Source organism: Belonocnema kinseyi, chromosome 7, assembly GCF_010883055.1.
Source record: "Belonocnema kinseyi isolate 2016_QV_RU_SX_M_011 chromosome 7, B_treatae_v1, whole genome shotgun sequence".
Lineage (NCBI taxonomy): Eukaryota > Metazoa > Arthropoda > Insecta > Hymenoptera > Cynipidae > Belonocnema > Belonocnema kinseyi.
The window spans coordinates 92400018-92416514 of record NC_046663.1 but is presented as its reverse complement, the minus strand read 5'-3'; the positions used below and the strand labels follow the sequence as shown (position 1 = coordinate 92416514).

The following is a 16497-nucleotide window of genomic DNA, read 5'->3' as shown; positions in this document are numbered from 1 at the left end:
ATTAAAGAATTTATTTATTTTTAATTGGATATACTTAGGTGATTCAAAATTCATTTATGGAGATATAAAAAGCCCGAGAAAACATCAAATTGGTTAAATAAACCATTTTATATTTTTTAAGTCTTTCTGATAATCAAGAATATTTCCTATTCCAAAAATGCCTTCATCAATAATTACATTATGACACTTATAAGCATATTTAAATATCTCTATCCGAGACCTTGTTATTTCATCCTTACCATAACTCACATTTTGAATTTGAATTGGAAACAACATTCTTCGATGAACTCAAAGTCAAATCTAAAATAGTTTAAGTTTGAAAGCATAATACTATAACAATTTTTTAAATATTAAGAGTTCTGTAAATTGAAAAAAGCTCTCTAAATTCTTTGGAATCTTTTGAAGAAAATTTAAATCTTTAACATCCTTAGGAATAAAACTTAAATTACTCCTTAAAGCCCTCTAGGAATTCGTTTTAAATTCCTTACAAACGTCATGATCCATTAAATTATGTATAAATCATTTGAAATTCCATGGATATAAATTAAATTAAAATGCAATTTTCTGAAACGAAATCTCTTGAAATTCTTTGGAATCTTTTAAAATAACTTCAAATCTTTAAAATCCTCTGCATTTTTATTATGTCCTTTATATCCCTTGGACTTGTTGAAATATATAGAAATCTTTCGAAACAAAATTTATCTTATTACCTAAAGTTCTATCTAAGTTCGTTAGAACCCTTTAAAATACCCTAAAATTTGTCGAAGTCGTAAACATCCTGTAAAATATGTATAAATCATTTTAAATTCTATGAATTTCTCTAAAACCCGTTTAAATAAAATTCAAGTTAATATTAAAAACATAAACTATTTAAAAATCCATAGTATCAATTTTTTTTAGTATTAAGAGGTCTAAAATATTTTGAAACGAGCTAGATAATTTAAGAAAGCATTCATTTTAATTAGTAAGATCTATTTGAAAAAACTCTCATTTTCGTAATTTTAATATTTGTACATGTTGCGAAATTTGAAACACCAATATTTTTTAAATCTTCAATTAAAAATGATTTATATTTGAAAAATTGTCATGTAAAATTTCATAATTCAGAAATTGTAGAATCTGAAACGTCTGGAAATTGTCCAATTTTACAAAATGAAAATGGTTTAATTTCAAGTGCGTTTTATTTGAAATAGTTTGAGCACAATTTGGAATAAAAAATTGTTTAAATGTTTTAAATAAAAAAATTTCATTTTTTGCTTTATTTTGTTCGAAAAAGAAAGCTTAGGTTTCTTCATTCAAGAAAAAGTAAGAGAAAGAGGTATATTTAAATTTTTAGCAATCTTTGCAATAACTAAATATTACATAAAATGTATATTTAAAAAAACAATATTCAACATCACAACTGTTAAAAGATAGTTTTTTGAAAATTGTTTAAACTCTAGACCTTATTCATATTGTTCTAATATGTCAAACACAATGACAAACGTGATTCAAATTTAAACTAAAGAATCGTTAATGCAGACAGACAGATCATCATACTTTATTCTAGTTAATTTCAAACATATTTAATTTATAAAGATTCAACCGAAAATATTTTAACGTTGAAGTTTTATTTAAGTCCTAAATAGCTTAGTTTGAAATGGGTCAAATTTCAGAAAATAAAATTATTTATAAACGATAATTCTCTAATTTAAAAAACGTTTATTACTTGAGGTAGCATATTCTAGCTTTGAACAAAATCATTTTGTAAATGTAAAACGAAAAATTGTATTTTCGAATACCGCACATTCAATGAAAACCGAAAGGGGAAGTTCTTAGCAAATAAGGGAAAAAGGGGAAGTTGAAGAAGGGGAAACGCAGGATAATAGGGGAGTGACAGTGAACCCTGTAAACGGAATATAACCATTTGAAATTTAAATAAAATTTTTTTAAAAGCTGCCTGAACTCAAAAGATTTCAAATGAATTGTAAAAAGCAAAAATTCCATTGATTTAATTAAAATTGAAGGAAATCTGAAGGAATTTAAGGTAAATCAGATGAATTGGATGATATTCATATAAAATTCAAGGAGAATTAAAAAAAGGCAAGTAAATTAACAGAAATTTATACGTAGAACAAAATTCATAAAATTCAGTGAGCTTCAAACAAGATTTGAAAAATTCAAACAAATTCAAAAGGATCTGATGAAATGCCTCACATTTTAAAATGAGTTTAGAAGGCTTTAGAATGAACTAAACAATGTAAACTGTTTTGAAATCCATTTAAATGAGTAGAATTATGTGACTTTAGAATAATTGAAAATAATTTTAAAGCATTCAGGATAAATTAATAAGAATTCAGGGCGAAAGCTCAAAGAATTCAAATGAACCGCTTTTTTTCTTTAATCCTTTGAAATTCTAAAAAATTCCTCACTTCTTTTGAATATATTATTTGGAAACATTAAAAATATTATAAAATCCTATGAAATTCTATAAAATGTAATTATACTTCCTGAAATCCTGAAAAAGTTATTAAAATAACTCGCGACCTTTTAAAACCCCTTAAAATCATTGAAATCCTCTGCACTCGTTAAATCTGAATCAGTGAAATTTCACTGATTCAAATAGCTAGAAATGGGTCACTGATAATCAGTGAAAGGTTACTTATTGATTAAGTGAAATAACCACTTTTGAGGGTTGGCAGGACTGCACCTTGTCAATTTAGCAATCATAATAAAATAATATTTTAGTACATTCAATCAAAGAATCATAGCAAAAACTTAAAATCCATAAATCTGATCAAATATTAAAAAAGGTGACTAGTTCAGATGCATTTAAATAACAAGCAATATCATATATTATTTTAATTTCAAGATTGGACTGTCATGTACAAACCCGTTACAGTAAGTACTTCCTATACGAGTAAGAGTATATTTATTGCGTAGTTAATTTAGCAGACTTACAGCCCGAATGTTAAAAAATTTATTTCATTAAGAAATTCTTCTTGCTACTTAAGTAAAAGAGTAACAATAACACTTAACTTAAAAATATACAGGTTATACTTCACAAGATTTACTCTGGTTTTACTGAACTGATTAGTGAATGAGTCCGAAATCACTGATTAATCAGTGAAATGTCTAACTACTATTTCCATCAGTGAATTTTTCACTGATTCATGTTTAGAGAGGCAATCTAACATTTCTTGACATCTTAGGAAATTCATTAAAATAACTTGAGAGTCTTCAGAATCCTTATAATCAGTGAAATCCTCAGAAATCTCATAAAATCCCTAGGAATTTTCAAAAAGCTCTAAAACCTTATAATAGTTGAAAATGAAAATTCGTTTAAATCCCTTAAAATTATTAGAATCCCTGGAAATTCCTCGACAAATTGCAAATCAGTTAAAGGTGCCTAGGAATCTTTTGAAATCCTTTGAATCATTTTGAAACTCTTGAAAATTCCTGGGAATTCTTACAAATACTCTAAAATATTTCAAAAGAGTGCAAGAAAAATAAAAAATAGGTATAGATCTAAATTCAAAAGTGGTTAACCCATGGGTTAATTTAATAAAAGAGGAGTGATCAAGTGATTGTTTTCATTTAGAAAATTGCTGATAATAACTTTAACTTTAAAACAGCTAAAAAGTGATTAGACAAAAAATTGACTGTATTCCATTTTGACCCTGGTTATTCTTAACAGTTATTTAAAGTATTTCGTACAGAAATGTTCTGACTTTACCCTGACTTCCCCTTCCATCCTGACTATTTCAATATTGTTGATGTTGAAAGCTGAAATTTGAAAACATTTCTTTAAGTTTGAAAAAATAAACTTTCGCTCCTTATTTTTTTGGCCTTATATTTTAGAGAATTATATGGTTTTTGTTGTCCATGCCCCTTAACATTGATCGGAATCAGTATACCGTTTCATGAAATAGAAATACACTTTTTTTAAATATTATTTTGGCAACGGTACGAAATAATATGAACTGGTTTTTAAAGCAGTGCTATTCCAGTTTCGCTCTTTATGAAAATCCTTCGGTCAGTGGGTCATAAGTGGTTGAAGCACGTGCGTCTAAATTCAAGCAATTTCTTATTCAATTCAAGTCTGGGTCCAAGAATGGCAGGCCCACGCCAACACATTAGACTCAAAAAATCCGCTATGTCCTACTTAAAAAAAAAAGGACATGCGGAATCTTGATAAATTGCCTTCCTTGAAGATACATAGAATAGTTATTAGTTTCAAATAAAGTAAGACCTCCAATTCACGTTTAGGACCAAATGAAGAACATGAAGGTGTTAAACAGACTCTTTTGAGTATAAAAATTAAATTCATAAATTTGACTAGAACACAGATAATAGTTGCTCTGATGTTTAATTTATTCTATGTAGCAGATGAATTATTCAGAAAGCAAAGGTGTGAAAAAATTGTCATAAATTATGTATATAAGAGTGAGGTCTTCAACATGTCCACATCAAGATTCTTTTATATGGATCTTAATTTTAGAGACTTCGAAATTTGATTTGGATTTTAAACCTTATGGATTATTGCTATCTTTTGCTATTGTATATCGAAATATAATAAGATCTACCAACAATATATTTTCATTTTTTTAGGGAAACTTTCAATTTCGACTTCAGCGATTATCAGGAGAAATTGATCCGTACATGCTCTTTATAATTGCTTTCAATGTGCTGTGCTTTGTTTTTTCTTCAGTAGATAATTGTCACCTGTTTTCTGAGACTATAATCTATTTCTACTAATAAACTAGAAGATGATGAAATATTGGACTAGGATTTAAAAACTTTTGTTTAATAAAATTATAGTTTTTTATTATAAAAGTAGAAAAAATAAAAAGTTTAGATTATTTAACAAATAAAATGGAGGTTTGAACAGCCTCAATTTTCACAGAGACTTTTTAAAGAGTGTCTACTATTTTCCGCCTACCAAATTGTAATCAAACAAAATAATATTTTTGTAATTTATAGTGTCAAGGTAAAAATAAATAAAGTTAGATTACTATTGTTTCATAAATATCGGCACACGGTGGTAGCCTTCTGCATTTAATTATTCTGGAATATTGTTAACACATAATTATGGGACATATAATACAATTTCAATGTCTTAATTATCCGCGCAGATTTGGATAAAATGACAATTATAACTTTTTATCAACTACATTTTTTTTAAACCTTCAAAAATGTACATCTGGTTTACGACTTTTAACAATCTTTTATTACAAGTTTTCAATGACTTTTTAGTCTTTTCGAAACTTTGAAATATCTCTTAAACTTACACTATCTTTTCTAAAATATTGTAATCTTGCAAAATTAAAAAATGCTGCTTTAAAATATTTTATACTTTTTTTTTGGAAAATTATTGAAAATGTTTTGAAATCTGTTTCATTTTTCTTTGAGAATTCATTTTTTAAAATAAAGAATCATTTGAAATTTGGCCATAAATTAAAAAAAAAAGTTTTTTTCTTCTCTTAAATTCTTTCAAAATTCTTTAAACACTTCTAAATTATGTTTTGAAATTTTTTTAAATCTTTATTTTGTTAAAAAAAAGGTTAAACAATTTGTTAAACAAAATAAATGCATCCTCAACAAAAAAAAATTATTTTTTAAACAGTTGCATTTATAACCAAGAAAGATTAAATTTTTATTGAAATAGACGAATTTTCTACAAAATAGTTTAATTTTCGACCAACGAGATGTATTTACAACGGAAAAGTTTTATTCACAATAAAAAAATTCAATTTTTAAACAGACAGTTGAATTTTCGAATTAAAAAAAATCACTGTTAACTAAGTCATTCAAAAAAGTGAAATTTCTACTAAGAGACAAATTTTAAAATACCTTTTAAACTCACTCAAATGATTCCTTAAATTTTTAGAAATCTTTCAAAATAAAAAAATTCTTGAAAATCTTCTAATTTTTTTCAGCATTTCTTCTCAAAGTATTATCTTTTTAAAACGTCTAAATCTTCTAAATATATTTTGAAATAATTTAGTATTCCTAAAAAATGTTAAAATCTTGTAAAATTTAACAATTTGTCTCAAAAACTCCCAAATTATTTTTCGACATATTTCGTAACCGTAAAATCTTCAAATTAATCCTTAAAAAAAAACATTCGAAATTTTCCCAGAAATTTTCTTGGCGCTATCAGTCATTTTTTTGTTGCAAATTATAATTTGGTAGCAAAATATGAAGGAAAAATTGTTTTCCCACCATTAAAAGATAATTTGCAATTAAAAGATTTGCTTGTGTTCATTTATCACGATTAATAAAAAATATCACATTTTCCAAAGCCTTAATATGATTCCCGGCTCAAATTTGTTTTTCCAGGTAACTTCCGGTTTCATTTTAATTCCCGGCTAAATTGTCCGACTTTCGCCGTTAGTAAACACACTTTTTAAAAAAAATAATTTCTCGCTTCTTCAGTAAAAAAGTAATAAATATATTTTGAGCATTGACCTCCGGCCAATTTGGTCGTATTTAACGTTTCTTCCGGTAAATTTTTGTGACTAGTCACTAACACGCATATTTTCTAAAGGAAGACTTCGAAAAGGGGTTCGAGATGTGATAGATCACTCTTCTGTGACCAGATACTAACAAGTATTTTTTAAGAGAGAGCTGAAAAAGGCTTCCAGATCTGACAGATCACGAGATGTTAACTTCGTACTACAAAATTAAAATACTGCAAAAAATGCCGTATCTGTATATACTACGATAAGGATATTCTTTACTCTGAAATTTGTTTTATTATTGTAATAAAGTGTCGTATATATTTCTGTAGATGTTTATACATTTATTTATTTAGTGGCGTAGAAGCAATAAATTTGACAGACAAAATTGTAAGTGGAGCGAAGCAAGAATGACAGACACATGAGTGCTGTGTAATTTAAGACCATTCTGGTTGAAGTTACTTAATTAAACCGGTACCGAGAAAGCAGACAAGCAGGGAAAAGGATATCCCTCATTTCTATTATTCCCTTCCAATGTAAGACAGTAGTGTTATAGAAAATAAATGATGAAATCATCTTCGTTGGAACAATAGATTTGAAGCAATACTTTAAATAAGAACGCAACATGCAACAATTTTTTATTGGAAAGCGATTCTATAGCAACTATATTTCCGTTCAAAAATTTCCATTTATATTTAAATTTGAATCAATATGAAATGAGTCACTTCCAAGCTTTAATATTATTAAAAAAAGACTTGATGATTTAATATGAAAACTTTATCAACCCTTCAAATGAGTAAACTCTGAATGGCAAATATCGAAAAGATTATTTTCAGGAAATGATACCTATCATTGAGTGTAATTTCTGATCTTGAAGTACACCAGTAGTTACAACCGTGTCGTGTCTGACCTACAACTTTATTTGCTTTCTCTCATAAAATATCTCGCAAATCTTCATATTCCCAGAACTGTTCTCGAGCCTAAAGGTGTGGATAATTTTTAAATATTGATATGAATGTTCCAAGTGCCTTCAAAAATAGAAGATAAAGATAGGGAAAATTTGATTAGTTTAGATTATTCATTGCCTCTAAACCCGCCGAATTGACAATATAATTCTTTTAGGGTTAGTAAATTATTTATGCAAAAATAGTTAATTCAACGAAATAAGTTAGGTAGAACAAATTAAATATTTCTAAGGATCCCATATCAAAGTTCATTATTCTGAATTCATTTGATTACTTTTTCTTAACGAGTCCTCTTCTTGAATGCAGAGAACTTTATTCAAAATCCAGAGATCCGGGATCATGTTTAAATAAAATCATTAAATATAACTGACTCACTCCCAAATAATCAATAGCCAAAACACTTTTCGCAAGTAGCCGAAGCTTTTAACATCTGAACGGTATTAATGAGGCAACTTAGAAAACGAAACTAAACCCACGCACCTTGGACTGTGAGGCTGATAAGGAGGACCAAGCTCAGAGTTCTGAGTCCTTGTGATTCCATTATTGGCCCTTCGCACTTTCAAATTAGCACACAACTACCCCTTTTTCACCCGATCACGCGCGCACTCTTGCCTTTGGAGAAAAAGCAAATTCGAAAACTTATCCGCTCAGTTCTTCACCGCGAACACCGACCGATTAACGGTCATCTCGATGACTCGACTCGATCATCTAACATGCTTGATTTATGAACTACCGAAAACTTTTAATAACGGGTCAATAGTGGACCGGATGTAGGAGTTTAACAGAGGGTTAGGATATCGGAAGAGGCCCGGTTCGCTCTTGTTGGAAGAACACGTTTGAAAGTTAGTGTACGTTTGGAAGGTAGTGCGTCGTCCGGTCTGCAGCGTTCTTCACCGAAGACTGAAGGGATCGCATGCTGGCAGGAAGTCATCCAGGTGTTTCGCTGGTAGGTTTGCCCCCACCTGCTGGTGCTTCGCCGTCACTGACTGACTACGACGAACATCGCTACCCTGATAGAATAGACCAACACCACTAACTTTTGCTCGCTTCCTTTCTCGGATAAGAACCTCTGCCAAGTGAATTATTGACAAGTGCAGCCTTCCTTACTGTGGTAAACGCGGATTACTTCCTCCTTGCGATGATGAATATTCCGCAGATTGCAAAAGGGTGCCATGTCAAGAAACGGAAAAATTGGAAATGGAAGACTCTTTATTTATTATATGTAGAGGCAGGTCTCGGACTCATTTGAGAAATTCAAAATAATAGCGATAGTAGTATAAATTTGGAAATATATTAGGAAAAAATCTGCCCGCTTCGCGGGAACATTTTCGTCGCGCGCTACATTTTATCCAGTTTTTGTGCACTGTTTCAAAAAAAAATTAATAATAAAAAAAAGTTGTTTTGGATTAAAAAAAATGATAAAAAATTTTTTCTCTAAAACCTCAAATGTTTATTTTCTTCAATTTTTAGGAACAATAGTTACTGATATAGTGCTAATGACTATAAGTTTTTCATTTTATTATTTTAAAATTGCCAAAATGGCATGGTTTTTAAAGTGAAACTTTAAAAAAACTCATCTTACATTTAAAAATTTAGAAGATTCGTAAGGAATGTAAAAATGTCGCTATTTTAATTTAAACAAATACATGTCTCCTTATTTCCCACGCACAAAAACATATTTCATTGGCAAGCTGATAATTCTAAACAGGTCACCCGCCAGTCCCCATGATTTGGAATGGATTCGGTCTGAAATACTTTCAATTCTCATGTATTATCTTGAGGTTTGTAAAATCTCTTAAAATTCCTTTAAAGGTATAAAAAAAACTTTAAAGTCCCTTAAAATCTTCAAAATATTGAAATATTTTGAACTTTAGATTTTGGTGATAACCGATATGTTACTTTATTAAATCAACGGATTCATAAAGACAAATTGGAAAAATTATTGTATTTGTGAGTAAACTAAGAAAATAGCCACATTACTGTCATTTTTTGAAATAGTTATATAATATTTGCAACGTCTAAAAAAAGTGTTAAAAAGTGTATTTAAAAAAATATGTCGGCTGCGCGGGCACATTCCCATTGTTCGCTGCGTGCGCGGCGCTTCGCGCCAAGTTTGGGCGCGCTTAGGACTCGCGGGTACACTCTCGCGCTTTGCGCTCGTATTTGTAGGTTTAATGCGTACCCTTTAACTAAATTTTTTCAAATATTGTAAATACTATAACTTAAATCGAAAACTGTGATTTAAACTTCTGAAGAATTACAGCCATAAATTGTAACTGAGTTTTTTTCGACTTGATTTTAAAGAAGGTTCTCGAAGCACATACGGCATGGAAGATTACATTTTCATTACGAAACTTGCGCTTCGCGCTCGATAATTTGTGCCCACTGGAAATGATATTTGGATTGATATTTCTTAAACTATTAAATTTTTTTTTCCTTTTTTAGAAAATTTTCAAAATGTTGGAAAGCATATAACTTTTTGAAGTTTTATCGAATTCAAAAATGTCATTAAGATAGTTTGCAATTATTTTTTATGCGTATCAGAAAATTTGACAAAAATTTCTAAAACTCATAAAAAATTTTCATTCAAATTTTGAAAAAGCTCAAACTTTTTGAATTTTGGTCTAATCGAAAAATTTAACTGACATAGTTTCTGAATATATTTGATGTCTAGTGATTAATTAAAATGAAATTTTCTAATCTTTTTGAAAAATGTTGATTTTTTATTTTTCTGAACATTTTCAAAATTTTCAAAAGTATATAACTTTTCTAATTTTCATCCAAATAAAAAATTTAATTTGGATAATTTGCAAGTCTTCTACTCATCCATAAGAAGCTTTGCCAAAAATTTTTTTTTATTTTAAAAATGCTGTAAATTTTTTAATTTTGGTTCGAAATATCTGCTTAACGAACTTAGCCTTTATTTTGGGAACTTAGCCTTTATATTTGCGAACAACCTTCAGGTAACCATACATACAAACATACAGACATACAGACAAACAGACACCGATACAATTTTATGATTTTCGAATTCTGTGAGTGCCAAAATGTAAAGTTTCGTTAAAAACCAAAGATCGGAAATTTAGATGATTACATCACACTCTTATAAATGAAAATGTAAAAAAGGGTATTTACGGGTTTGGATCTAACAGTGTAGCGTTTATATTTCTGGGACTTATGGTTTTAGGACTTATGATTCGGAACAGTAATAATCTATAGAATTCAATTTTAAAATTGTATAATGTATACATCAAATAATTTTTTTAATTTAATACTAACATCAAATTTTCTTTAGTGATAGTTTCAGCTATATTCAATATTAGTGCCAAAATCATCGAACAAATGAAAGAAATAAAAAACTAACTTAAAAGATATTTTTTTGTATATGGGAATTTCCCCTTTAGCTTTTTTTTTAAACTTTCACCTAGGTGTTATATTTTAATCCTGATTGTTATATTAGCAAGTCTTTTTTCAATCTGGTCTCTTGATTTCGAATAGGTTCTGGTTGTAAAATAAAGTCACTACATTATAATATACATATTACTTCCATAGAACTTGCATAAATAAATATTTAAATAATGCCTCATAACATGCAAATAGTCAAGAATTTTGTTACTGAAAACAGTTAATACGAGAAAGTTGGGAACTTCCTGAGTGAATTAGCTGGACCAGACATATAGGGGATTTCCGCAAACTTTCTAATAAAACGTTTCTAAAAAAATATAATAATTTAAATCCGTTATATGAAATCTATCAATTCACTTTCGTGAAATCACCCTATAATCAAGTCATAATTCGTTTACTAAAATACTTAATGCAATTTAGACCCTATTTTTACGTTAGAAATGTCCCAAATCGGGCGTTTTTCTACGTTCATTTTAGAGTCGAAGTTAGGGTCTATATTTAGAGCAAATTAAACTCTCTTTTGAGCCTCCAAGAAGTACATACAAGAATTTTCACTTCAAAGCCGGTGTTTAATTGACAAACACCTAACGCCCTAATCGATGCAGCTAACGCGGAGCACGTTAGAATATCTGCGATAAAAATGATTAGTATTTGTTCAATTCCTTTAGGTACTTTCTTTAAACTTTCTGTTCAGTTAAATATTTGAAACTATTTTTGAAGATTTCAATACAAATGTTTCCTGTGTTTTTAATAAATATTTACCTTTACATAAATGAAGGTAAGAAGGTTATTGGTAGAACAGGTCCCCTTATCAGAAGTAAAAATATATCAAATAAAGTTAAAATGGCAATACATAATTCCATATTTGTACCGACAGTACTATACAGTAGCGAAACATGGACTTATCAAGAAAAAGATAAGAGTAAAATTAAAGCAATTGACATGAGATTCATGCACATAATATGCGGAAAAACCCTGATGGACAAAGTAAGTAACGAGACAATTCTAAAAGAATGTGGTGCAGAAGAGACGCTAGTAGACACATGGGAAAGAAATCGGTTAAGATGGTTCGGACATGTTGAGAGAATGCCAAATGAACGACTAACGAAACAAGTGTATCAAGGTAAAGTAAATGGCAGTGTGCCCAGAGGTTGACTGCGGAAAGAATGGATAGAATGTGTAAATGAGACCCTAGTTAGAAGAGACATAAGAAGTCACAGAAACACGAGAGCCTGCATAAAAAAATGCATGGACATAAAAGAAGCTAGAGAAGTATGCCAGGACAGAAAAGTATGGCGGAAAATAGTTCATAAAAAGAGTGTCAGTAGAGTGAATGACGCCTGAAACAGAAGACCTTGGATACTAATGGACCCAAGTGGGGAACCTTACATAACGACTTCGTGAGGTTCTTCGCTTGGGGTGATTGCTAGAGAGATTGATCAGCAACCTGGGTCGGAGCAGTGTTGCGGAACGAACGTGTTATTTACTTAAATAGCACGAGAATTCTGGATCAATCTGAAAAATCTTTATCCCTTCCACACACTATCCCTTTCCCCTACCGAGTGAGTCACGCCTACCCAGAAAGGGAAATGGCTTAATGGTGTAATAATAATAATAACACACTTCAGAAGAGCTTGAGGCTAGATATTTAAATTTGATTCTGTGAAATTTCTTATATAAATAAATACAATGCCAGAAGTGGCAATTTCAACAATATTATTTATTGATAGCTTTATTAAGCAAATACTTTTTAAAAATTCATTCATATATATATATATATATATATCGATGATAAAAGTATTATTTTCAGTAAATAGTTCTTTATAAATATTTTGTACGCTGACGGTTGAAACATAATTAATATGAGAAGAAAAAATACTTTAGGCCTGGGTCGAAAACGTGTTAAGAAACATCCTGCAAGACAAGAACTTAATTTATTTTCATTGTGTTAATAAAAATAAAAATTTATTAATTTATATTTTACAAAAATTGTACCCATCCAAGAAGAATTTAAAATATATTATCAGTAATTCTATGATATTTACTAGACGTATGCATTGCGCAATTTTTCTTTTATTGCTAAAGTTTTCAAAAATTTGGAAACTTGCATTAAAATAAGTTGCAAAACAAATTTATTCAGTGAAGTTTTTAGATTTCAGAACATTAACCTAAACATAAACCGTCTTTATCCAACATTTTTTGTAGAAACCATTTAAGACGCTGAACAAAAAATACGATTGTTGAATTTAAAAAATCGTCGAAAAAGTTGCCTTTATACGGAAGATTCCGAGTATACGCCGATTATGAGAAGGCGAAATAGATTAAAAATAAATATAGGCAAAAGGAGGAGGTCTTGGCTCAAAATGTAATGTCAAATGTACAAAAATTAAATACTCTACAATTTTACTGGTTTCGAAAACGAGTTTTTTGCAGCATCAAAGACTGACAAATTATTATATAATATGTATTTTCAGTAGAATTATACTAAATAAAATAAAATTTGTTTTCTAAAACTAGTTTTTGTTTATTATTATTATAATTTGGAAAAGTAGGACATAGCTCAGAAAAACTGGACAGGCCCCGACAAGTTTGCCCTAAGTATGGCAAAAATCTGCAAAAGCGTTACACGACATGTATAGCCCTTGCCAGTTAACACGGCCAGGGCCACGCCAAAATTAGGGGAAACTGGTCAGTGCCTTATCATTCCCACGTTTATATTTCTACACGGATTACAGCGAGCGAGCTAGCGGGCACACTTTAGACGAAGACGCGTGAAAAAATTCGTAACACTTGGAGTTTCAATTTTTCCTGCATATTATGAAAAAAACAGGAGGTATGTTATACTATTTTGCAAAGCTTGTGGGTGAATCTATATTTTGAGTACAAGAATAATTTTTTCTTTTCAAAACTTCTTTTACAGTGAGCGATTGAAAACAAATGATTTTTCCCGATTACCAAATTTTGAAAAATCGTATCTCGATATTTTCGAGCATCATATTGAAATAAAAAAGACGTGTCAAGTATTTTCGAAAAAAAACGCGAAAAAAATATTTTGTAAAAAAAATTACGCATATAAATAAATAATCGAAACTGAGTAAAAATAATTGTTAGTTTATTATTATAAAGTTTATAAAGCGTCAATGTAGTCTCTTAATTTCGAGGACTGTGCCCGAGTCGAAATTTAGACCCTACTTTGAAGTTGAAGCTCCTTATTAGAACCTGCTTTGACGCTATTTAAACTTATAGCCCCTGTTTTAAACTTTTAACTCCTAGAGAATGAAACTTTAGAGCCTACTTTGAGGCTGTAACACCTCTCTGAAGCTACTTTGAATCTTTAGAGCCTAAATTTTTTATAACTCAAGACCCTACTTTGACGCTCTTTAACCTGCCATTCAATAATGGCCCTACATTAAATCTTTTGGGCCTACAATGTTTGAACTTCATGAAAATAAAGTAAAAATTATTATTTACTTAGGTTAATTGAACTTATTGGTCATCTTAATGACTGAATGAACACTTAATTAACAAAAATATTTATTTCAAGATTTAACCTAATTGTCATTAATTATTTATATATAAATCAATACTTCTTTGCAATGCTTCATCACAGAAAAATATTTTCTCTTAACTGAAAATGCTGAAAATTATGTATAAATTATATACAGTGTGAAGTTTTATATATAATATTTACGTGTTTTATATAAAAAATGTATAAAACAAATGAATATCATATATAATACTATAGACTATGCATAAACTATACACAATATTTCCGCTTGGGGTAGGTGATTGAGAATCACAACAAATTATAACAATAAAATATTTTCTATCGCTAACAACAAATATTATGTATGCAATAAAAAATTTGCAAAATATATTGAAATATATTTTTAATAGTTATAATTAACTTCACAGATTGTCATTTAATTCTTATTACAGTATTACGGTTCATTTATTTGCAACATGATATTATGGAGAAAATCATTTATTTCCACGGAACAGTACCACTTTTCCAATATTTTGGTCATTTTCGTTACTACACAATAAAAATTGAGAGTTTCTGAAATAGTTTTTTAGAGGAATATTACTATTTACGTGTCTACTACTTGATTTAAGGGGAAACAGCATTTCTTTTTGTTAAAAAAAAGTAACTCTTCTAATCTTTTTATCATATTTCTTGGAGAATAAGAACAGCCTAATGTATGAAAAATAATTGACAACACCTCTCGAATTTTGAGACGACAAGACAATTGTTAATATAAACTTATTTCCTGATGAATATTGGATTGAATCTCGAACTCAATATTAGTATTCTTCAGTATTATTGGATTAATTATCATGCTGAACCACTTTTTTTAAATCTTGGCTTAATAAAGAGATAAAAAGATATTTTTATTGAAATCAACAAGTTTTACATTGTATTCATTTAAGTAATAAATAACACAGAATTATATTTAAATATGTAGCCTCAAGTTCGTTTAAAGCATATAACTTAGAATACTTCTAAAAAATAAAACAAAAGTATATTGTACTATTCAAATATCGTTTCAAATATTTAACGACACAGAAAGTTAAAAAAAGTAATTATCTAATTAATTGTTTTAGATTTAAAAAGATTATAAACCTTGAATTATTGGGCAAGTACTAATGATTTTTATCGAGGAAATCCTAACGCGCTCAGTTAGCTGAATCGATTGGGGAGTTGGGCGTTTGATAAATACTCAGCGCGTGCGTGCGATCTCGGGTTCGTTTCTTAGTACTTGCGGATTTTTCAGTGCACTATGCTTTAGCGTCATAATAAAAAAATTCTATTAATAATATGTCTAAAAAATAACTGCTAATATCCTTGATATTCATAACACAGATATTATTTTATTTTTTCTGATAAATAACAAAACTTATTTCTATTCATCCATATTGGTGCGAGATTATAGAGAACCTGTTTTGATGATACAAGTCCTACAATAGTAGTTTGAGCTTTAAAAGAGGGTCTAATTTATCTTAAATACAGACCCTACTTCCACGCTAAACGTGGAAAAAATGCCGATTTCGGACACTTTTAGCGTCAAAGTAGGGTCTAAATTACATTAAAATCGCTGTTTATTTAGAACCTACTTTACAGATTCCAGCCCCTACTGAGGTAGGAGTTACGGCTTTAAAGTAGGGCCTAAATTTCGACTCTGGTGGCCTAAAAAGATTCAAAGTAGGGGCAATATATTAAATAGGCTACCAAGATACACGTACTAGGCAGTCTGATAAGTACCTGAAAATTCTAAGAGATGGCATTAGTATTCACTAATGTGAACCATTTTCGTCGAGCTAAATCCTTCAAATGACGCCTGTCAAAACTTCAGCCATTTATGTTTACGCATTTACAAGTTACAGAACTGAGAAGCGACTAACCTCCGAGTTTTTTTTAATATGGAAAAATCTGAGCTTCGAGTTTTGATCAAACACTACTATCTTCGCAAGAAAACGATATCCGAGACCAAGGTCAAGCTGGATAAGCATTACCCGGACTCTGCACCGTCGATTGGAACGATGCGTAAGTGGTTTACCGAGTTTCGTTGCGGCCGTATGAGCATAGTTGATGCTGAACGATCTGGGCGCCCAAAAGAGGTCACTACACCAGACAATGTCGAAAAAATCCATGATATGATGTTGAATGATCCCAAAGTGAAATTGAG

At 29.7% G+C, this 16497-nt stretch overlaps 1 protein-coding gene across 1 annotated transcript in view; it reads right to left on the bottom strand.

The window, feature by feature from the left end:
* The window catches only part of LOC117177458, a 97416-nt gene extending 89129 nt beyond the window's left edge, over positions 1–8287 (bottom strand). The window contains exon 1 of the mRNA XM_033368164.1: positions 7886–8287. Within this exon, the coding sequence (XP_033224055.1) occupies positions 7886–7946 (61 nt within the window). The 5' untranslated portion in view covers positions 7947–8287. The remainder of the gene's footprint in view (positions 1–7885) is intronic.
* Between the last annotated feature and the right edge of the window lie 8210 nt (positions 8288–16497).